The following is a 23,576-nucleotide window of genomic DNA, read 5'->3' as shown; positions in this document are numbered from 1 at the left end:
ATATATATATATGTAAAAGGCCTGAGTAACCAACCCTCCATCCGACCAACCTACTGGCCAGTACATATGACACGCACTGGCAATTTAAAAATAAACTTTGACTTGAACATGTGGGAAACATATAAATCTCTCACTGGCACCAATCTAGACAAAGTAGGAATATTCCTACCTGAACCTGTTTTTAGACATGTTCAGTTATGTGTTGCTTTCTCTTGAGTTTGAAGATCATGTGATGTTAAAGTTAAAGTTGTAAATGCTTCATCACAAGAGAAATTAGTCAAGCACTCTGAAAGTGGCATACAAGGAGATATTAGAATAAGTTTAATCAATTTATTAGTCATTGTTTTTATATCATGTTTTTGTTGTTTTTATATCATGTATTTGTTGTTATTATATTATGTTATTATTTCTTATAATTAGTTTCCCTTCAATGTTCATGAATCTGTGCACCAGGCCACTAGTAAATAAATAATCAAGCAATATGAACCCCAGCACTTAGCTTGTATCTCTTCTTACATACCAATATTATCTGATGTAAATAATGCTATCTATGGCTTAACCATTTTGAGATGTGGTATTTTTCTTCTCAAACATGGATCGTGCTCCAAGGACTTCCACCTGATAATCTAGGAGGACAAGGACTGTGATCTGCTACCCAGGGAGTTTCCCACAGGCTGACCTGCACAGGGGCAAAGCCTGGCCTTACCCAAGTTGAGGCGCAGGGCGAGCCTCCCTTTCTGGAGCTCCAGCGTGATACAGTCTCCACGCTGCCCTTCTCCGTGGAACAGGACCCCATCCCCTTGGATGCTCTTGAACTTCAGAGAGATGACGTCTTTGAGGGTGCTCAGCAGCTTCTGATTGAACCTGTACAGCAGGGAGCTCCTGCCATCAAAGTCAGCAACATCGGATTCTGGGCACAAAGAGAGAGAAGGAGAAAAATCAATGCATATCCTCTTAACTGCCAGTTCTGTTTCCCAGCTTAGTTGTTGTCCATTTTATAGGCATGTTTCGACATCTGGAAAGACCTGTTGTTTGAAGGGAAAGAATATAGACTAGACCCACCCTAATTAGACTCAGGGGAATAATTCATGAATAGGCAACCACCACACACTGAGTTAAAATAAACTGATCATCAGTCTAGAAGCAAAACCTCTCATTAGTGATATGTCAGTTTTGTTGAGGGAACAGGATGAGAATACCACAAGTACCTAGATCAGGATCTGCTGTGTCAGATGCTGCTTTGCAATAATACCTCCTGATTTGTCTTCCTTGTTACTTTGCTTGATAATCAGAGCTGCTTGATCCCCTTCTCTCAGGCTCAACGTTAGAGGTGAAAATATAGTCTATTATTCAACTCTGACCAAATAGTACTGTAGTCTAAGAACCCTGTGTTGGGAAGGATTCTGAGATTTTTATCTGGTTTTGGTAGAAAAGAATATGCAGTAAGGAAGACTGCTATTTGGAAACAGGGAAAATATAATGTATCCTTACCATGCCTGGCTCTGTCTTCTGCAGGTGATAGTTATAATTTTAGTCTTTATATACAAGAATGTTTATTTATGATTGCTGAAAAAAAGGAGGTCTAGATACACTTATATAATGGGTGTGTGTAAACATATCTAAAAAGTGTATGCCAAAAAGTTAATAGGGATTTTCACCTCATTAAGGAATATATACGGATAGCAAATAAGGATATGAAAAGATGCTCCATATCATATGTCATCAGGGAAATACAAATTAGATCAACAAGAGATATCACTGCACACCTACCAGAATGACTTAACTCTGAAGCACTGACAATACCAAATGATAGTGGGGATATGGAATAACAGGTTGGCAGTTTTTTATAAATCTAAATATACTCTTACCATCTTATCCAACAATCACATTCCTTGGTATTTATCAAAAGGAGTTAAAAAAACTATGAATACACAAAAATCTGCATGTAAATGTTTAAAGCAGCTTTATTTATAATTTTCAAAATTTGGAAGCAACCAAGATGTTCTTCAGTAGGTGAATCAATAAACTGTGATATATCCAGACAATAGAATACTATTTACTGCTGAAAAGAAATGAACTACTAAGCTATAAGAAGATCTGGAAGAAAATTAAGTGTATATTACAAAGTGAAAGAAGCTAATCTGAAAAGGTTACACACTGTGAGATTTCAACTATATGGCATTCTGAGAAAGGCAAACATAGAGGATAGTAAAAAGATCAGTGTTTGCCACAGATTGTGGAGGAAGTATAAAGAGGCAAAACACAGATGATTTTTAGGGCAGTGAAAATATTCTGCATTATACCATAATGATGGATACATGTCATTATATTTATACAAAACCACAGAATGCACAACACCACGTGTGAGTAGTAAAGCACACTGTAGATTTTGAGTAATTATGATGTATCCATTTAAGTTCAGCAGCTGTAATAAATGCAGTATTTCTGTTGAGGGGGTGCTGATAATAGGTGATGCCATGCATGTTTGGGGACAGTGGGATATAAAAAACTCTAAATTTTGGTGTGAATCTAAAACTGCTTTAAAAATAAGTCTTTAAAAAAAATTTAGTAGGAACTCAATTTGGGAGGTGTTATTAAAATTATTTTTACATTATATTTTATTTTTATTATAAAAACTTCATAATAAATTTTATTACTTTTATAGTAGAAAAATAAGGCTAATTATAATTTTAAACAGATTCATTATATACTATTTTATGCGGATGAAATGATGGTGAATGGGTATTTGGTGGGGGTGGGTTTAGTCATATTTGAAATAAGCTACTCAAAAAATACTCATTTTTTATTATTTACCAAGAAATTATAATTCACAGCTTGAGTATACACAATGATACATTAAGAAATTTTTTTGACCAATAACCTAAAAATACTGTTTGTAAAACTGAAGTTCTGAAATGAAAATAAACATAAATCATACTTTATTGTAATCAGTTTTAAAATACAAATTTATAACTTATTCCTCAGGAGTAAAGTGTTTTTAACCAAAAGTTTGCTGGTGACTGTTCAGACCCTAAAAATAAATTGTCCACATATAGAGAGATTTTTATAAAACCCCAGTTCTTTCAGACCCTCCCCACACCGCCCCAGCAGTGGCCTGTATCTGCCCCAAATGCAGTAGCCATGGCTTGTTAGCTGGGTCACCTTGGGAAATGCAACCTCTCAAAGACTTGATTTTATAAAGTGGGGAAATGTATATTCTTCAGAGAAGACTATTGTGAGAATTAATGTGAAAATACATATAAAGTGATAGTATGTATAAATTGATGCTATTGTGTCTGACACATCATTTGTGTTAAATTAACTATAGAAGGAGTATTAAAGTGATTGGTATAACTAGAGGGATTGAGTTCCTATCCAGTCCATTTTAGTGGCAGACACTCTACCTCCTCATGACTCTAATTTTTTTTTCATTCAATGGTTTACTGCCCAGGGAATGTCCAGTTAGCCTCAACTTTTCTATTCCACCACATTTTAGCTTTTAAAACTGTAATTGAAATTCCTCATCTGTGCATTGTGTCTGAATGCTTTCTTCTGATTGCTTCCCTTCTTCCGCTGCACCAGACTCTGGGTCTGGAACGAGGTCCTTAGGAGCTGTAGTGGACAGGACATGCAATGTGTGGACAGTGATGCTGACCTGTCCTGTTATACAATAGAGAGGAGCACCAGTGCTGTGGGAACACAACATTCAAACACTGCCTATGAAGTGGGACAAGTGCCTCCATGAATAGACACAGAATTTGTTGCTACTTAAAAGGCACACCTGTGGCATAGTTGGAGCCCAGGGAGCCAGGGGAGGTTTGCTGCCACAGCCCTGGGCCCCAAGCTGCTAACAAACCCACTTTAGAGGACAGATTGGCCCCTCCTGCTTGCAGCCAAGTCCTGTGGAGACAGACGCAAACCATGGATCACTTGTAGCTTCTAGTTACAGCCGTGGGCAAACTACGGCCCGCGGGCCGGATCCGGCCCTTTTGAAATGAATAAAACTAAAAAAAAAAAAAAAAAAAAAAAAAAAGACTGTACCCTTTTATGTAATGATGTTTACTTTGAATTTATATTAGTTCACACAAACACTCCATCCATGTTTTTGTTCCGGCCCTCCGGTCCAGTTTAAGAACCCATTGTGGCCCTCGTGTCAAAAAGTTTGCCCACCCCTGTCTAGGAGGTTATTAAGGAGGACAGTTTCTGACAGTGCACCTCCACAACAGCTCACACAATGTGGTTGGGAGTGAGCCACATAGTCAGCCAGCCTGAGAGGAGATTATCCATCCTCCAATGGGAGAATTATATTCAAGACCCAACTACAACAGGAAAATCCAAATAAACCAAGCAAGGGGCTTTCCTAGGTCACCCTGCTCAGGATATGTAAGAGATTGCATCACTTGCCAAACCAGTTTTGCTCAGTGATAGAGCGTCCGCCTGCAGACTGAAAGGTCCCAGGTTCGATTCCGATCAAGGGCATGTACCTTGGTTGCGGGCAATTCCCCAGTAGAAGGTGTGCAGGAGGCAGCTGGTTGATGTTTCTCTCTCATCGATGTTTCTAACTCTCTATACCTCTCCCTTCCTCTCTGTAAAAAGTCAATTATATATATATATATATATATATATATATATATATATATATATATAAAGAGATTGCACCACTGGATCCCACAAAACACCTACTACATAAGACCACCTCACAAATTCTGGGAGGCATGGCAGTTTGATCTAATACATAGAAACAAATACAAAGGGTCAGCAAAAATGGGGAGACAAAGAAACAATCCTCAAATGAAAGAAAAGGAGGAATCACCAGAAAAAGAACTAAATTAAAAGGAGGAAAGCACTTTGTCAGATATAATGTTAATAAGGGTACTCAAACAATTTAGTGAGAACCACAAGCAACTTAATGATAATTATAAGGGACTTAATGAGAGCTACAGCAACATGAAAATAGACTTTGAAACAATACATAGGAGTCAATTGGAAATGAGGTATGACACAGCTGAAATAACACAATGGAGGGTTTCAAAGTCGACTACAAGAAGCTGAGGACTGAATTAGCAAGTGAGAAAAAAGTAGAAAAAAACACCCAAGCAGAGCAGCAACTGGAAAAAATAAAATAAAAAGAAGGAGGAGAGACTAAGAAAGCTTTGGGACAACATGAAATGTAACTACATTCACATCATAGGGGTACCAGAAAAAGAAGAATCTGAGAAAGGAATAGAGAACCTGTTTGAAGAAATAATGGCAGAAAATTTCCCTAACCTGGTGAAGGAAAATGTCACTGAAGTTCTGGAAACACCGAGAGTCCCTACCAAGATGAACCCCAAAGGGCCCACATTTAATAGCAAACATTAAAGACAAAGAAAGAATCTTAAAGTCTGCAAGGGAGAGATAGAAAGTTGTCTACAAGGGAGCTCCCATTAGACTGTCAGCTGATTTCTCAACAGAAACACTTCAGACCAGAGGGCGTTAAATGAAGTATACTAACTAATGAAAACCAAGGGACTACACACAATACTACTCTATCCAGCAAGGTTATCATTGGAAATCAAAAGTGAAATAAAGAGCTTGGCAGACAAAAGAAGACTAAAGAGTTCATTACAAGAAATGCTAAGGGACTTTTGTAAGAAGAAGAAATAGAGAGAAAGAGAAGAACACAGCATAAAGAATAAGAATGGCAACAAATAAGTACCTATCAATAATAACCTTAAGTGTAAATGGATTAAATGCTCCAATCAAAAGACATAGGGTGACTGAATGAATAAGAAAACATGACCCATATATATGCTGTCTACAAGAGACCCACCTCAGAACAAAAGACTCACACAGAATGAAAATGTAGGGATGAAAAATTTTTTTCCAGGCAAATGGAAATGAAAAAAAAAAAGCTGGGGTAGCAATGCTCATATCTGACAAAAAAGACTTCAAATTGAAGGCCATTATAAGAGATAATGAAGACTACTTCATAATACTAAAGGGATCCATACAAACATATATGTTAACCAGAGGATATTACTCTGGTTAACATATATGCACCCAAAAAGGAGCATCCAAATCTCTATATATAAAAGGCCAGTGTCCATGACAACCAAACGACATGAGTTGCATTGAGCATCTCTCAGTCCCTCCCCCTTCCCGGCCCTCAAGCAGGGCAGGGCAGGACTGGGGACTGGTGAGTGGGATGAATGTCAGTGCCTAAAGCCTCAGCAGCAGTGACAGCGGCAGCAGTGGTGACGGCAGTGGCGGCAGCAGCCCCAAGCGGGCAGCGCGTTCCATCAGTTGCTGGCCTGGTGCATGCGCATGAAGGTGAAGTCGCCTGGCACCTGCTTTCCTGCAGGCCTGAGCCCCCAAGCAAACAGGGATGAGCTAGTGATCCCAACAGCCTGACAGCCTGGTGGCGGGGGCAGTGTTCAGCCTGGGAACTGGGGAATGGGCAGAAGATGGCCCTGATTGCAGGAGGCTAGGCCCTAGGGACCCTACCTGCACAATTTTGTGCACTGGGCTTCTAGTATATATAAAAAACAATCTCTGGAGGATTTTAAGGGAGAAATGGATGGCAATACAATTATAGTAGGGATTTTAACACCCCCACTGACATTGCTGGATAGATCTTCTAGATTAAAAAAAAATCAACAAGGAAACAGTATTCTAAATGACACCCTAGATCAGATGGAATTAATGGGCATTTACAGAACATTTTACCCCAAAGATACAGGATACAGATTCTCCTCAAGTGTATGTTGGAAAATTTTCAAAGATAGATGACATGTTAAGACATAAACTAAGTCTATACAAGTTCAAGAAGATCAAAAATAGTATCAAGCATTTTCTCTTATCAAAATGGCATTAAATTATAAATCAACTATAATAAAAACACTCAAAAACATTCAAACACATGGAGGCTAAATAGCATGTTATTAAATAATGAATGGGTTTCCAAAGAGAACAAGGAAGAAATTAAAAACTTTCTGAAAACAAAGAAAAATGTACACACAACAATCCAAAGTTTATGGGACACAATGAACTTGAGATGACCCTAAGAGAGAATTTGATAGCATTATAAGCCTACCTCAACAAACAAGAAAAACTTCTAATAAACTATCTAATCCTACAACTTAAAGAATTAGAAGAAGGAAAAGAAGAAAAGGCCAGAGTAAGTAGAAGGAAGGAAATAATAAAGATTGGAGTGGAAATTAATGACATAGAGGCAAAAGAATTACAAAAGATCAATAAAACCAAGAGCTGGTTCTTGGAAAAGATAAACCAGATTGATGAACCCCTGCTTAGACTCATCAAGAAATAGAGAGAGCTGAAACCGGTTTGGCTCAGTGGATAGAGCGTCGGCCTGCGGACTGAAAGGTCCCAGGTTCGATTCCGGTCAAGGGCATGTACCTGGGTTGCGGGCATGTCCCCGGTAGGGGATGTGCAGGAGGCAGCTGATCGATGTTTCTCTCTCATCGATGTTTCTAACTCTCTATCCCTCTCCCTTCCTCTCTGTAAAAAATCAATAAAATATATTAAAAAAAGAAATAGAGAGGATCAAAAAAACATTAGAAAGTAAAGAGGTTAAGTAATAACTGACCACACAGAAATACAAAGGATCATTAAAAAATACTATGCACAACTATATTGCAACAAGCTGGACAATAATAGATGAAATATACATATTCTTAGAAAAATACGATCTTCTAAAACTCCATCAGGAAGAATCAGCAAATCTGAATAGGCCAATAAATACTGATGAAATTGAAGCAGTGATCAAAAATCTCTAAGGAAGCAAAAGCCCTTGTCCAAATGGCTTCACAATGGGAGTTTTACCAAACATTCTAATAACTAACACCTATGCTCCTCAAACTATTAAAAATAAAAATCAGAGAGAAAAACACTTCCAAGCTCTTTTTATGAGACTAACATTAGCCTGATTGCAAAACCAGATAAAGACACTACAAAGAAAAAGAATTACAGGCAAATAACCCTGAAGAACATAGATGCTAAAATCTTCAACAAAATATAGCAAATAGAATCCAGTAACATATAAAAATGATCATACACCATGATCAAGTGGGATTTATTCCAGGGATGCAAATCTGGTACACTATTTGCAAATTAATAAATGTGGTAAACAAATAAACATTACATAAATAAGTTGGAAGACAAAAATCTCATGGTTATATTAACTGATGCAGAAAAAGTGTCTGACAAAATCCAATACCCCTTTTGGATAAAAAAAAAATGTCAGCAAAATGCGAATAGAGGGATCATATGTGACAAATCTATAGCTAATACTCAATGGGCAAAAACTGAAACCATTTCCCCTAAAGAAAGGAACAAGACAGGGATGTCTGCTGTCACCACTCTTATTCAACATAGTAATGGAAGTCCTAGTCACAGTAATTAGACAAGAAGAAAAAAATAAAAGGCTAACACATTGGAAAGGAGGAAGTAAAACTGTCATGATTCACAGGTGACGTGATATTGTACATAGAAAACCCTAAAGATTTTATGAAAAAACTACTAGATTTAATAAATAAATTCAGCAACATACAGGATACAAAATTAACACCCAGAATTTGATGGTATTTTTTAAACATCAATAATGGACTCTCAAGAAGAGTATCTAAAGAAAAAAAAATCCTATTTATCATTGCAACAACAAAAAAATTAAGATACTTAGAAATAAACTTAACCAAGAAGGCAAAAGACCTGTACTCAGGAAACTACAGGATCATTAAAAAAAAAAGAGATAGAGGAAGATATAAACAAGTGGAAGAATACACCATGTTCATGGATGGTAGAATCAACATCATTAAAATGTCCCTACTACTCAGAGCAATCTATAGATTCAATGCTGCAGGAAAGAATGGGATTTGGTTGGAAAATCTGTAAGGAGGAAACTCTGAAAGGTCAGAACTTGCTGGGGGAGTTGGCTGAAGGCAACAGCCCTTATCTTGATCTTTCCAAAGAAGTCTGTGAACATGCAAGCCCCTGGGTGTTTACTGGAATCTTTATGCTTAGTCTTTAGATGTCCTTGCTTAGAGGACACTGCAGACACATATGTCTTCTCCAGGATGCTTGCTCTACTGATAGTATCGAATAGTTATTTTTAGTTCAAGTTGTTGTTAAATTAAAAGACTGAGGAGGCAGGAGAATGGGACTGTTTGGTTTCTCTAGCCAGGGAGTCCCTTAGCCCTCTCTTTCACAGAAATGTGTGTCAGAGTAATCATTTATCCATTGCTCAGGGTCTGCTTGTCAGCCCTGGCACAATGAAATTCCTATTAATACACCAACAGCATATTTCCCAGATCCAGAACAAACACTCCAAATATTTATACAGAAGCAAAAAAGACCCCGAATAGCTCCAGCAATTTCGAAAAAGAAGAACAAAGTTGGAGAAATCACAAAACCAGATATCAAGTAATACTGCAAAGCCACTGTACTCAAAACAGCCTGGTAATGGCACAAAAACAGGCAGATAGATCAAGGGAACAGAACAGAGAACCCAGAAATTGACCCAAGCTATTATTCTCATTTAATGTTTGACAAAGAGGCAAGAGCATACTATGGAGTAAGGACAGTATTTCAATAAATGGCATTGGGATAATTGGAAAGGTACATGCAAAAAAAATGTAACTAGACCACCAACTTACACCATATACAAGAATAAACTCAAAATAGATAAAAGACTAAAATGTAAGTTATGAAACGATAAAAATCTTAAAACTATTTATAGGCAGCAAAATATGAGACATCTCTCATATCAATTTGTTCACTGATACATCTCCTTTGGCAAAGGAAACTAAGGAGAATTTTTTTTTCTTAAAATGGGACTATATAAAAATAAAAAGCTTCTGCAAGTAAAAGAAACCAGCAACAAAATGAAAAGAGAGCCCACTGCGAGGAAGAACATATTTGCCAATGATACATCCAATAAGGGGTTAATTTACAAAATATACAAGGAACTCATATAACTTAACAAAAGGAAGACAAAGTATACAATGAAAAAATAGGGAAAGGATCTAAATAGACACTTCTATAAAGTGGAAATACAGAGGGCCAAAAGACATAAATAAAATGCTTAAAGTCACTAATCATCTGAGAGATGCAAATTAAAATGACAGTGAGGTATCACCTCACACCTGTCAGAATGGCTAACATCAATAAATCAACAAAGGAAACGTGTTGGTGAGGATCTAGAGAAAAGAGAACCCTAGTACACTGCTGGTGGGAATGCAGACTGGTGTAGCCATTATGGAAAACAGTATGGAGTTTCCTAAAAAAATTAAATATGGAACTGCCATTTGACCTAGTGATCCCACTTCTAGGAATATACCATAAGAAACCAGAAACACCAATCAGAAAGAATATATTCACCCCTATGTTCATAGCAGCACAATTTTCAATAGCTAAGATTTGGAAACAGCCCAAGTGCCCATCAGCAGATGAGGGGATAAAAAAGCTGTGGTGCATTTACACAGTGGAATACTACGGGGCTGTAAAAGAGAAGAAACTCTTACTATAGTGGGGCCTTGACTTATGAGTTTAATTTGTTCCGTGATTGGGCTCGTAACTCAAATTACTCGTATGTCAAATCATAAAGTGAACGAGTGAGACACGTGATGCTTGGCTGATGTTGTGGCGTTCACTGTGAAGTTCGCTGTGCCAACTAGCGGTGGGGTATCTGAAGCTGGCTCATAACCCGAATTTTAGCTCACAACTCAAAGCAAAAAATCAGCCGAGAGACGGCTCATATCTCGAAAAACTCGTTAGTCGGGACACTCGTAAGTCAAGGCCCCACTGTATTTGCAACAGTATGGATGGACCTGGAGAGTATTATGCTAAGGAAAATAAGCCAGTCAGAGCAAGATAAGTATCACATGATCTCAATCAAATATGAAATCTAATGAACAAAATAAATTGATGAACAAAATATATCCAGAGACATAAAAGCATGAAACAAATGCACGATGAATTTCAGAGGAAAGGTGGGAGAGGGTGGGTGGGTGGAAGGGGAGAGATTCAATAGGAACCTTACATACATATATGCATAACCCATGGACACAGACAATAATGTGGTGAAAGCCTGGGAAGGACGGGGGCAGGATGCAAGGGGTTAATGGGAAAATAAAAACAAAGGGGACAGCTGTGATTACATTTCAACAATAAATGTAATTTTTTAAAAAAGACACACTGTGCTGTGTGTCTCAGACTTCTGAGTTCTCTATTCTAATAACTCTCCCAATTTGCCACAGAATTCATCATCTAATTCCATCTCCTCAAATGTCTAGCTAATCTAGTGACAAAATTAATGACATAAATTAGATGACATAGGTTATCACTAAGAAAACATCTCTATTTTGCTATGGGATCTTAAGAAAACTTAGCCAATTGATATAACAGGAACAAAAGAAAATATTGTTGAAGTCCAACAGACCTGGGTTTCAATTCTGTTTTTGCTACCGACTGGCAGGTAAACTTGAGGCAACCTTTTTTTTTTTAATATATTTTATTGATTTTTTGCAGAGAGGAAGGGAGAGGGATAGAGAGTTAGAAACATCAATGAGAGAAAAACATTGATCAGCTGCCTCCTCCACACCCCTACTGTGGATGTTCCTACAACCAGGGTACATGCCCTTGACTAGAATCGAACCTGGGATTCTTCAGTCCACAGGCCAACACTCTATCTACTGAGCCAAACTGGTTAGGGCAAGGCAACCTTCTCAACTTCTCTGAGATTCAGTGTTCCTATCTGTAAAATAGAGCCAAGAGAAAGCTACCCACAAAGTCATTGTGAGAATTACATAAATCTCACACCTGGGGATGACTAGTCACTCAAGAGCATTGCATTCTCTCATTTCATCATTAATCCAAAGAATTTCTGCAGTGACCAAGGCTTGGAGCATGTCATATGGACAATATAAAGAACATGGTATGAAGAAATTCTGTTAGAGTGTGGGGTTCATATCCTTCATGTCACACTGAGCAGGCATGCATTCAAGCCCTCATCATCACCTTCCATATCTATATTAATAAAAGCCCAGGTGGCCCTTGCGTTCGATGTCATCACAAGGTGGCCTCCATAAGATGGCCTCCATAAGATGGCCACCACAAGATGGCTGCATGCACAGTGAAGGCAGGGCCCGGAGGCCACTCCATGCAGTGAGGCCTGGGGGTCCCGCAGCTCCACACAGCATGGAGGAGGCCGGTCCCGGCATCTTCACCACCTTGCACAGAGGAGGCTGGTCCTGGAGGAGGAGGCGGGTCGTGGCACAGGAGGCAGTTGGGGGCAAACAGGCCAGTAAGGGAGGGCAGTTGGGGGCAATCAGGCTGGAAGGCAGAAGCGGTTAGGGGCAATCAGGCAGGCAGGCGGGCGAGAAGTTAGGAGCCAGCGGTCCTGGATTGTGAGAGGGATATTGGACTGCCGGTTTAGGCAGTTGGACATCCCCCGAGGGGTCCCAGATTGGAGAGGGTGCAGACCTGACTGAGGGACACTCCCTACCCCATGCACACATTTTGTGCACCGGGCCTCTAGTTCTTAAATAACCTCCTAACTATCCTCTCTGGTTCAACTTTCATCACCTGCCCCTGTCCCATTCTAACATTTCCATAAAACAAGTTACATCACACATAACCTTTGCTGAAGCCTTTCAGTGAACTCCCCTTGCATTAAAACTAAGTCAGATCTCTAAAACCCAGCAGTACCTAGCACTGAACTCCTTTCCCACCTCATCTGCTACTGTCTCACGGACCCTGATTCCCCTCTGAGCACATTGTACTCATGTGTTTGTGTTATTGAATGCCCTATGTGGGGGAGCGGGGGGAGGGTAACATCTACAAAGTGTACACCCTGAACCCTGTAGTGCTCTAAATGCTTTTGTGTATGAACTTATTTAACCTAAATAAGATCCCATGAGGAACAGACTGCTATTATTTCTGTTTTACAAATGAGGAAACTATGGCACAAAGAATGAAGAAGTACATAGTTAGCCAGTAGCAGAGCTAAGAACCTAAGGCATCTGGCTTAGCCCCACTCTGTGTGTGCTGGGCACTTTCCAAGTGCTGACCCCCTCTCTCTGACACTCTGATGCTCAGTTCAGCTTGTTCCTTTCTTAAACAGCTTCCTCTCAGTAGTTAGTTAGCTGGTCTCCTTCTAAGTGTCCTACTACTTCCTTCAGAAGTCACCTCCCAACTGGAATCTGATACATGGCTGTTCCCTGATCTGTTTTCAGGCCTTCTCTGCAGCATGGCAGTGCGTCCCCTGGGGGCAGGGTCAGATGTGTATTAACCAGCTCATTGAGTCAGAGCATTGATCTGTTGAGAAACACCTGTGAAAAGGCTCAGTAACCCAGTGAGCTATGCAGGCCCCAGCGTGATGATGCTGATTGCCCTTGACTTCCTGAAGCATCACCTGCCTGGACTCTGTAAGCCAGTGGTTCCCAACCTTGGCTGCACATTAGAATCACCTGGGAATCTTTTTAAAATCCTGATTTCTGAGCCTCATCCTCCGGAAATTCTGTTTCTTTGTTACTAATGTTGTGGCCCCACCCCATAACAAAGAAACAGAATTTCCGTAGAATGAGGCCCAGAGATCAGGATTTTAAAAAGATTCCCAGGTGATTCTAACATGCAGCCAAGGTTGAGAACCACTGCACTAAGGGCTCATTTCCCTGGGGCATACACTCAGCCACTAGGGGGGTGACACCTGCATTGGTCATGCATGCTCCTGAGTATAGAGGTGAGAGGGCCCTTTGGAGAGCAGAGAATCAGCCTGGCAAAGAGAAGAGCTGCCCTCTGGGACCACCAACAACTAATGACAGAAACTTGGCCAATCTAAGAGGACTCAGCAAACACCCTGGACCTTTGCAATACGCATTATGTCACACACAAAGTGCATCAGCTGTTTCACAAATGGAAAAACAGAGGGTAAAAAAATAACTTTTTAAGAAAAATGAAAGGTTTCCCCAGCTGAATACTTAATATTCCTCCCAGGCACTGGAGCAAGGTAAAGTAGTCAGCATTCCCAACTTCACTTGGATAAAACAGATTTGAAATGATAACAATAAAGATCCATATTTATAAAAATGTTGCTCTTTAAGAAATCCTATTTTATGCTGGTTTTCACATTAGATATTATTAGAAACATTTGTCCTGATCCTCTGGTTTGGTACTTAATTTGGGGCATGGGATTTTATTATGACATCAACTCACACATCTTGAAAGAAGATTCTCTTTAACAATACAAAAACAAACAAACAAACAAACAAAAAACTAAGACTGTTGGAAGGTATATAAGGAGTAGAAATAGGCTCCTATTGGGAGATGGGGAGTTGTATGATCACCTCAGAATGTGGTCCTAAGGGTACAATGAAAATAACAGAAAAGTAAATAGACCTTCTTTATTCTCCTTAGCAACTCATAGAGATTTCTCACTCTTAATTTAGTAATTCATTTTCTACAGAAAAGGAACTCATTAGTATATTTGCCTAATCTAATATTCGTAACAGCTTTTCAATGTTCATGTTTTCCCAATTTATGCAAAGGGGAAGACAAAGCACAGAATGACCACGTACTTGCCCAAAGATATACACATGAAAATGAGTCATACCTGCTGCATCATAAAAAAGGGGGGGATTGGTAAGAATTATATCTTCTGTATAGTGAGACTGTCCCTGGCTTCATGCAGTGAGAAGCAGATATGTGCTGGAGAGTGTGCATGTGTAGGTGTGTGTGTGTGTGTGTGTGTGTGTGTGTGTGTGTGTGTGTGTGTGTAGGAAAGGACATGCCAATTTTAACCCCTTGAGTGGTGATCGTGCTCCTCCTGTCTTTCACCAAAAGTGCCGGGAGCATTATCAAAGCTTCGAAATGGCGTCCAGTTCTAGGTCTGCTTTTATTAGTGATGATGATATTGCTAAATATGTCAATGTAGTAAAGGTTTCCTTAAGTTTTTGAATATGTAACTTCATATACTTGCGATTCATAATTTTTTCCTAAACTGCTGTAAAATCAGCAAAAATGCCTTGGCAATTTTAGCACAGTTCCTAGGATATTGAGCACAGTTCCTAGGATATTGGTTGGCACTCAAAGGGCTAAAGGAAGGTAATGTTGAACAGGAAGTTTCCGTTTTATTGAAAGTTCATGTGAATTTGCGGTTTCCGCTCTTCAGAGACGACATCCACTCAGAAAAGTGGCTCCTTCCCGGAAGGACATGGAAACCACCGCACATGTGAGGGGCTCCTGTGGGAGATGTGAAATATCCTTCCTGCCCTCACTTTCTCCACTAAGCTCGATTCCCCATCCTCACTGACATTTGTGGTCTCTCATCACTCAGACATTTTTGCATGTGAACCTTTACTAAAGCTGCTCAACATGGCAGAGCCCAGTCAGCACAGGTCGACCTTGATAAACTTAGTGGCGTCCCTGCCCAAGGGCTGAGGTGGAGATGTGGTGCCTGAGACTGCAGGCCAGCAGGAGGCAGAGCCACTGTTCCTGCCAGCAGGACAGCACAGGCCAACCTCAGTCCCCAGGATCCAGACCTGCTACAGCAGTGGCCCCAGAAGTGTGCTTTCTGCCCCTGTGCACTTGGCATCTCCAGGGAGCTTTTAGGAGGACAGGATTTGGGACCTCGTGGCCGACCTATGGGATAGGAAAGTCTGCTTTGTACCTTCAGGTGATCCTGATGGTTACCGAAGTCAGAGAACTCTGTGCCCAAGCACAGGGTCCCCCGGGGCAGAGGGAGTCTAGGGTTGGGGGCAGGGTGAAGTGTTTCATGATGGAGGGTCATTTACAAATAAAATAATGTGAGCTTCAATGTGACCTTGAAGACAATAGAGAAATAATTATGGAAGTATGTGAAGTAGGGAAAGCACAGGGTCAGGCTTGGATTTTAGAAAGACTCTCTGGATTGTAGCAAGTTTATCTGAGCCACTTTTTTGATCAGCTCCCATTCCTCTCCTGGCTCCTTAGCCCACCCTTCTCAGTGGAATTACCCAGTTCCAGTTTCTTTGCCCCTTGACAAGGTGTAAAGTCCTAATATGACCCTTGGGGTGTTTTGCTGTATTTTTCCATTCCTGCCATTGATGCAAGCTGACCACACATCAGAGCTCCTTAACTCGTCAGCAATGACACCCAGGACCCAGCTCTTAGGCATTTACTTCCCAGAGTAGACAATTTCTCCCCTTTTAAACATTAATTGTTAGAATCTCATTATTGTAAACTCAATTCAATTCAATTGGTGGCTTGTTAAGGTGGCCATACATTGGCAGACTTTTCTAAAGCATAAAAGACAGGCCAGCTGTGGACCTGGAAGTCCTCAGGAGAAAGGCAGTTCCCACAGCTCACAATACTCTCCCTTCAGGTAGGATAAATGAGGCACCCACCACGATGCATCCCACAGTACTGAGACATGCCCCCTCATCCAACCAGGAGTACTGAGACATGTCCCCTCATCCACCCAGGAGTACTGAGACATGCCCCCTCATCCAACCAGGAGTACTGAGACATTCCCCCTCATCCAACCAGGAGTACTGAGAACCCCCCCTGCATCCACTCAGGAGTACTAAGACATGTCCCCTCATCCATCCAGGAGTACTGAGACACGCCCCCTCATCCATCCAAGAGTACTGAGACCCACCCCCTCATCCATGCAGGAGTACTGAGACATGCCCCCTCATCCACCCAGGAGTACTAAGGCATGCCCCCTCATCCACCCAAGAGTACTAAGGCATGCCCCCTCATCCACCCAGGAGTACTGAGACATGTCCCCTCATCCAACCAGGAGTACTGAGACCCACCCCCTCATCCATGCAGGAGTACTGAGACATGCCCCCTCATCCACCCAGGAGTACTAAGGCATGCCCCCTCATCCACCCAGGAGTACTGAAACATGCCCCCTGCATCCCAGAGTGCTGAAAAACACCCATGCTGGCTGACTTCCACTGAGCCCATAATTGCTAACCTGGCTGTCATAGCCTGTTTTCTGAGAGGGACAGAGTTCTGGGGGCATAGTCTGTCACATTTGATGGAAGTTAGTAGCTTGTCAACAAACCAGTGGAAAAAAAGCTCCACTGAATAAAAGATTCTCACCTGGAATCCCAGGTGAGCTGAGCAGGGCTCTGGCTGGATTGGAGTCCTCAAGGTCTGGAAAGCCCAGCTCGGTGTGGATGGGAGAAACTCAATTCCCTGGAGACAATTCCTCTCACTCAGAACCTTCAGCTATTCAAAGTCAGCGAGGTTTTCAATACAATCACAGTGGAAGCTACTCTCCTAACAACCATACAAAAAACATGATGATTACTCAGACCACACACTTACTCTGAATACTCCAAGTCTTTGGTTAGCAATCCACAAACCACACAGATTCCCACCATCAATTCAAATTTGCACAGATCCTCCACCAATTCTGAGACTTTTCCAGGCCTCATCAGAGGTTCATGATAACCTCAGATAAACTATGACAAGTAGGTAAATTCCTAAAGCTAACTGTGCCAACTCCTAAGAATAGATTTTCCTATAGAATTTCTCACATTGCTATGCATGACAGCAGGCAAAAACAGGACAGGTGTCAAGGAGACAACACAGAAAAACAGTCATAGCATTAAAAAGACAAAATTCCAAATTCCAATCCTAACTTCAGCATAGTATTTTAGCTCTTAGAGTGAGACCTGCCTGCACATACCTCAGACTTGTAGGCATCTCTGAGTACACTTCCAATTTCTAGTTCAACTGGGCTGTTCACTAATCACAAAGATTATGCCAAAATCATTCATTCATTTAATGGAACTTCCAAAGCAGTAGAAATGCTTTGTTTATTCCTAAATTCACTGACACATATTGGCATATTCTGTATACCTTTCGGTCACTGTGCTGTGCTATGAGATACAAAGCTGATTGAGATGCAGGTCACTCCATTCAGGGACTCAGGCACAGTAACATTAACTACGCAAAGAGCCCTAGATAATTAAACTGGAACAACAGCATGGGCTTAGACGACAGCAAGCAAACTGATCATCCCCAGTGGAAAGTGCAGCTTGAACCATGGCAGGTCACCCCCACTAGGGTGCAGACAGGCTAACAAAAGCTTTCATGAAGGGGATAAGGTTTCACAATCTATTCACCAGTTCACAGAAAGAATCTTCAAGACATAGGCCGACACTGAGCGGCCAGCCGCTGTGAAAATAGCATAAAAGAGCGGTGAGCTGCTTCCTGCTTCAGAGGACCATCTGTGGTCTTCCGCCACAACATACAATTCCTCCCTAAAGGGTGTTTGCACAAGGAGACATTTAAAGAGCTGTGTCAAAAGTGGAGAAGAGAACTGCAATCTCCCTTCCCAAGACTAGTTATTTATTTTTTGGAAAAAAAAAACTTGCCATGGTTTTGTATTTGGGGAAATTGAACATTCTTTGTTAATTATTCTACCTGGGCACAGTCTTCTGAACTTTGTACAGGAGGCCAGTGGGAGGAGTAACAGTAAATTACCCAGGTGACCATTTCAACAGAGTAAACATAAAACAAGCTGCAGGAGGCAAGGCCTGACACTGTGTGGAAAACCAGTGTTACATTTGGTCATTTTCCCTTTTAAGATTTCTGTTAAAATTGCCACCATTAGCATAGGTTCAAGGGAAGCAAAACCATATAGTCAGAAAAATCACAAACATTAGTCCATCATGAAAAGTGTTAGCTGTAGATCTCCCTCCTGTGCAAGCCTCACGGGATGGGGTTCCCTCCACCTCCACTAAAAGAATTGATGTCTGCTTTCCGCACTACAACAGCCTTTGAGTTCCCAAAGAGCAGGGCTCCTCTTATTCAGTGCTGTATCTCCAAAGTCTAGAAAGGGGGTACTGAGAGATGTTGATCATGGGAAATATATTCAGATCCTCAATTAACCAAGACCTGGTTTTTACTTAATGTGTTTTTATTGCACATACATATGTATATTTGTCTCCCATTAGAAAATATATTTTAGATATTTCTATAGGAGGTAAGAGAAAGAAGAGTAGGCAGATTTCTTCTTAGACTAACTCAATTTGAAAATATCCCTAGGCCTCAATTTCCTCATCAATAAAATGGGGTAATGACCATGAAAGGCCTTGGCTGTTTTCCGGTTATAAAATGCTATGATACCTTGAATAGAATTCAAAGCTACATTAGTTTCTCCAAGCCCAGGTCTGATGGCTGTCATCTAGCCTCCCCCTCTCCAGTGCTTGAAAACTTGGCCTCTTGAGGTTCCTGTAATGTGGCCACAGGGCCTTAGCAAGCCAAAGACGAAGCTACAACTTCACGGCCTCCACCATGCGTGGGGAGTGGCCACAGAGGATGAGAACAACCACAACGAGGGCGGCTGAGACTGGGATGGCAAAGAGATTTCTCTGGGGGAAGAAAAGGACTTCAGCTCAGAGGTTGATGCATTTTGGGTGGCACTATTTGGAATAATTAACCCAATAGGAGAAAGGTGCTTTTTGTTGTTGTGTGGGGTTTTTTTTGTTGTTGTTTGTTTGTTTGTTTTAAAGAAGGCAACCTGAGGTATAACCTGATGTCTGCATTTTTTAATGATGAAATTGGGAAGCCTGACAGATCATTAAATCTTACCAGAATTTATAATGCTTTAAAATTATTTAGCTTTTCATCATTTAAAGAATTCAAACAGAAACCCCAGACGGGAGCCCAGATAACCTAAGCCTCCAGATGGGCTCTTGCAGGTGTCAGAACTCTTTGCATCTGTGTGTAACGAAGTTTACCTACTTGCTTTGAGGTACAGGGGCATAGGGTCCTGAAGGAGAAAGAAAATAAAAACAGGGAGAAGTTAGGTGACTACCTTATATATGAAATTAAGATAATGATAGCCATACCTAATACTTTGAATACTTATCATCACATGCTAATAACTATTTCAAGCAATTTGCATATATAAAATGAGCACTATTATTACCTGTTTTTATATAGGAAAAACAAAAAAATCTATGTCTACAGTGGATTCAAGATTGTCGAAGACTACACAACTATTAGGTGATAAAATCGGTTTGCATACCTGTGGTTTGATTGTATATCCTATGTGTTTAATATCACTGTATATGGCCTTTAAAAGTGAGTTAATGTTTCCCTGAAAATTCTTAAATTAAGATTAGCTATCACAAACATAAACATCACAATTTAGACTAAGAATGGACTCTCAGAGTTAGATGAGCACTTTGAGAAAATAGTTTTAAATTCTGGCTCCATGTTACAATCACTTAGGAACAACAACAAAAAATACTTAAGCTGGGGCCCTTACACAGTGATTATGACTTAGTTGGACTATGGCCAGAGTAGATAGTAAGGACATATTGCTGGTGATCTCATTCAGAGTTAGACTGGAGAGCACAGGCATGGAATAGCAAAGTAGAGATGTGGGAGCCCAGGAATCCTGGCCTAGTCAACAGTTCAACTTCGTCCCCGGACACACTAGCTACATATGCTGAGGAACTGCAGACTGCTCCTTAGTCTTGTGAATAAAATAATAAGATGGGCATTGGAAGGTTGAATATAATGTTTCCCTTTAATAAAATGCCCCCCGTATGCTTTCAGACACATGGTGGAAGGCCCAAGACTATAGAAACAATACCGAACTGGGTTCAAGTCCTGCCTCAGAAAGCTACTGGGCATTCCATTTTGGGAAACTTGTACATTCAATAAATTTAATTGTTATCAATGAAAACAGGACTTTCACTGAGCTGAGAACTGGGAATCTTGGTTGGTGTGGTCTTTGCCCTTATGGAGCTCAAAAATTAGAGTGAGACAGGTAGTGCACAATGAAATACACATGTAAATCACTATCTGTCTATAGTGTATCTATCTGTCTATCAATACATCTATCATTTCTCTAACCTCTCTCTCTCTTTCTTTCTCTCTATCTCTCTCTCTCTCTCTCCCTCTCCCTCTCCATCTCCCCCCTCCCCTCCATATGTATATATCCTACAGAGTCTGTTCATCATGCACAGGACTTTAGTTTTGCTCCTAAGGGCGGGCAGAGCTATCAAAAGGCAGAGCCATTGTAAGGTTTTCAGCAGGAAGGGGCTCAGCTCTGGATTTAATGATGGCACTGCTGGCTGCAGCAGAGATAACAGACTGAAAGAAGAGTGAACGCGATTGCTGAGGTGCAACTTTCAGGTGATAGAAGATGTATCTGAACTAGGCTGGGAACTGTGAAGATGAAAACAATGGACATGAGTTTTTGATGCTTCATGGAAGTAACAGCAATAGTACTTGGTAATTGATTTACTGTGTGAAGTAAGGGAAAGAAAAAATTTCAAGAAAGATTCTCATGTCAAGTTTGTGCAACTGGTAGTGTTTATGCTAAGAGAAATAAGCCAGTCAGAGAAAGACAAGTATCACATAATTTCACTTATATTTGGATTCTAATGAACAAAATGAACTGACAAGCAAAATAAAGACAGACTCATAGATAGAAAGAAGAGACTGACAGCTGACTGGGTGGAGTGGGAGGGTGGAGGAATTGAACAAAACATTTAAAAAGGGAAAAACTCACAGACATGGACAATAGTGTAGTGATTGCCAGGGGAGGTGGGTGGTGAGAGGGAGAAGAAGATGAAGGAGGATACATGGTGATGGGCAGGGGCTTGGCTTGGGGTGAGGATCGCACAGATGATGTGGTGTAGAATTGTGCACCTGAAACCTCTATAATTTTGTTAATTAGTGTCACCCCAATAATTTAAATGAGAAGGAAAAAAAGACCTTGGAAATGTTTCCTATTAAATTCAGATTAAGAACAATTATAAAACTTGGACATAAATGTTATTAAGCAATAAAATTAAATAAATACCACAAGAAGAAGATACTGAGTGTGGTTGGAGGGTACAAGTTGATTAGGAGTTCCCTAAAGGACATACCAAATTGAAGGTATTTATGACATAACCAACCTGGGATATCAATTAGGCAAATGAAAACATATTTTTAGAGCTCAGAAGAAAGATTTGCCTCAGGATGCAAATTAGTTAATTTATGTGTAAGTCACTTCACCCTTATAAATGTCAGTTTCCTCTTCTATAGTACATTCAATTTACTAATCCCTAACTTAAAAGACTATTATGAGTTTGGGAGTGTGTTGTATCACAGAGTACAGATAGAATGACAGTAGGGGAAGATATATTGATGATGGTGGTGGTGGCATTTCTAATGCAATTGCTCATTTAATGATGGGAAAGTTGCCATCAAGAGGAAAGATACTGGCTCTGTCTCCAAGAAAAGAGTTGCCATTAATCACAACTCAGGATGATTTCCCTCATTTCCTCATCTGTTTTTCTTTAGTCTTCTCTACAAAAGATGAAATATTTCACACAATTCTATATTGACACCTTTAAGTGTTCATCTTTATGTCACCAACTTGGTGATATAGCACAACCATGTCCTTCATTTACTTGGTTCACCAGCATGAACATGTTTGGCCAAAGACTGATCAATTGACCAGAGGAAGAAAACACAAATGCAAAACTTAACAACCATATATCCCATTAGACAGAGGTAACACTAGAGGGAAATGATACTGAAGGACATACGCAATACTTCTTATGGGAATATTCCGTAGCAATTTTAGCTGTCAAATATCTGTACATGGAATATATCTCATAGCCAAAATTAACTTGATATACAGCCAGAATATCTTATAACTGGTTCATAATAATTATTTTTAAGGATGTTAAAATTATTTTCCTGGTTTACTATGGAGTTATTTACTCCATGGAATTATTTAGCAGTAGTAATCATAACAGGAGACCTTTTATCTTTGTAAAATGTAGTAGGAGATCACATTTGATTTTACTCTTGGGCATAGAGAGAGAACCTGGAGGTGGCAGAGATCTGAGCTCCTGGAACCTATAAAGCAGAAGTTAAAATAGCCACAGACAGAGAGCTGCACCTGAGAGAGGGCCCTTGCCTGGGAGAGGACATGGTTCATGTCGCTCCCAAAGCAGCAGGCAGTGGCAACACAGACATGCACTCACATTGGTACTAGCTCTCACTAAGACAGGCTGCTTGTTAGACACTCTGCTCTATGCTTTGTTCATCACAACTAAAGTGGCATAGCAGTCCTTGACGCAATCACCTCTGTCATTTGGAGATGAGGAGACAGGGGCTCAAAGACGTCAAGAGTGTTTGCTGGAAGAGTCATCTTTTTTAAGAGCAGACCATTTGTCCAATTGCTTATATCTGAATACTCACAAAGGAAGCTGCTGCTCCCAATTCATTGTGACCAGGGCAAAAAGATGGCTCTGGCGGCATGACGGCAGCGGGAACCGCAGGAAGTAGGACAGCCGTTCTGGCATTTATAAAGGAAAACAGCACTCAGAGAAAGGGTTTAAAACATAAATACTTAGGAAAAATGGGACATGCTTTACTTCTGGAGGTTTAAATACAGAATATACCAGAATAGGTTTGTGAGGATCTAAAAACCTTCAATTTAGGAATTATAATTATGCATAATTTCAATTATTCAAGAAGAAAAAGTATGAGGGATTAGAGAAACCCATGTATAAGGAAAATTCTAATAAGCTCATAATTTTTATTACCTATAGATAGAAACAGTA

The 23,576-nt window shown here is 40.3% G+C and overlaps 1 protein-coding gene across 1 annotated transcript in view; it reads right to left on the bottom strand.

Annotated features, from left to right (window-relative positions):
• The window catches only part of CNTNAP5 (contactin associated protein like 5), a 661,914-nt gene that overhangs the window by 466,220 nt on the left and 172,118 nt on the right, over positions 1 to 23,576 (bottom strand). The window contains exon 5 of the mRNA XM_023744097.1: positions 707 to 910. Coding sequence (XP_023599865.1) covers positions 707 to 910 — 204 coding nt within the window. The remainder of the gene's footprint in view (positions 1 to 706; positions 911 to 23,576) is intronic.

This window comes from Myotis lucifugus, unplaced genomic scaffold (assembly GCF_000147115.1).
Source record: "Myotis lucifugus unplaced genomic scaffold, Myoluc2.0 scaffold_427, whole genome shotgun sequence".
In the NCBI taxonomy this organism is placed as follows: Eukaryota; Metazoa; Chordata; class Mammalia; order Chiroptera; family Vespertilionidae; genus Myotis; species Myotis lucifugus.
Note: the sequence above shows the minus strand (reverse complement) of the source record. Positions and strands in the feature narration are given on the sequence as shown.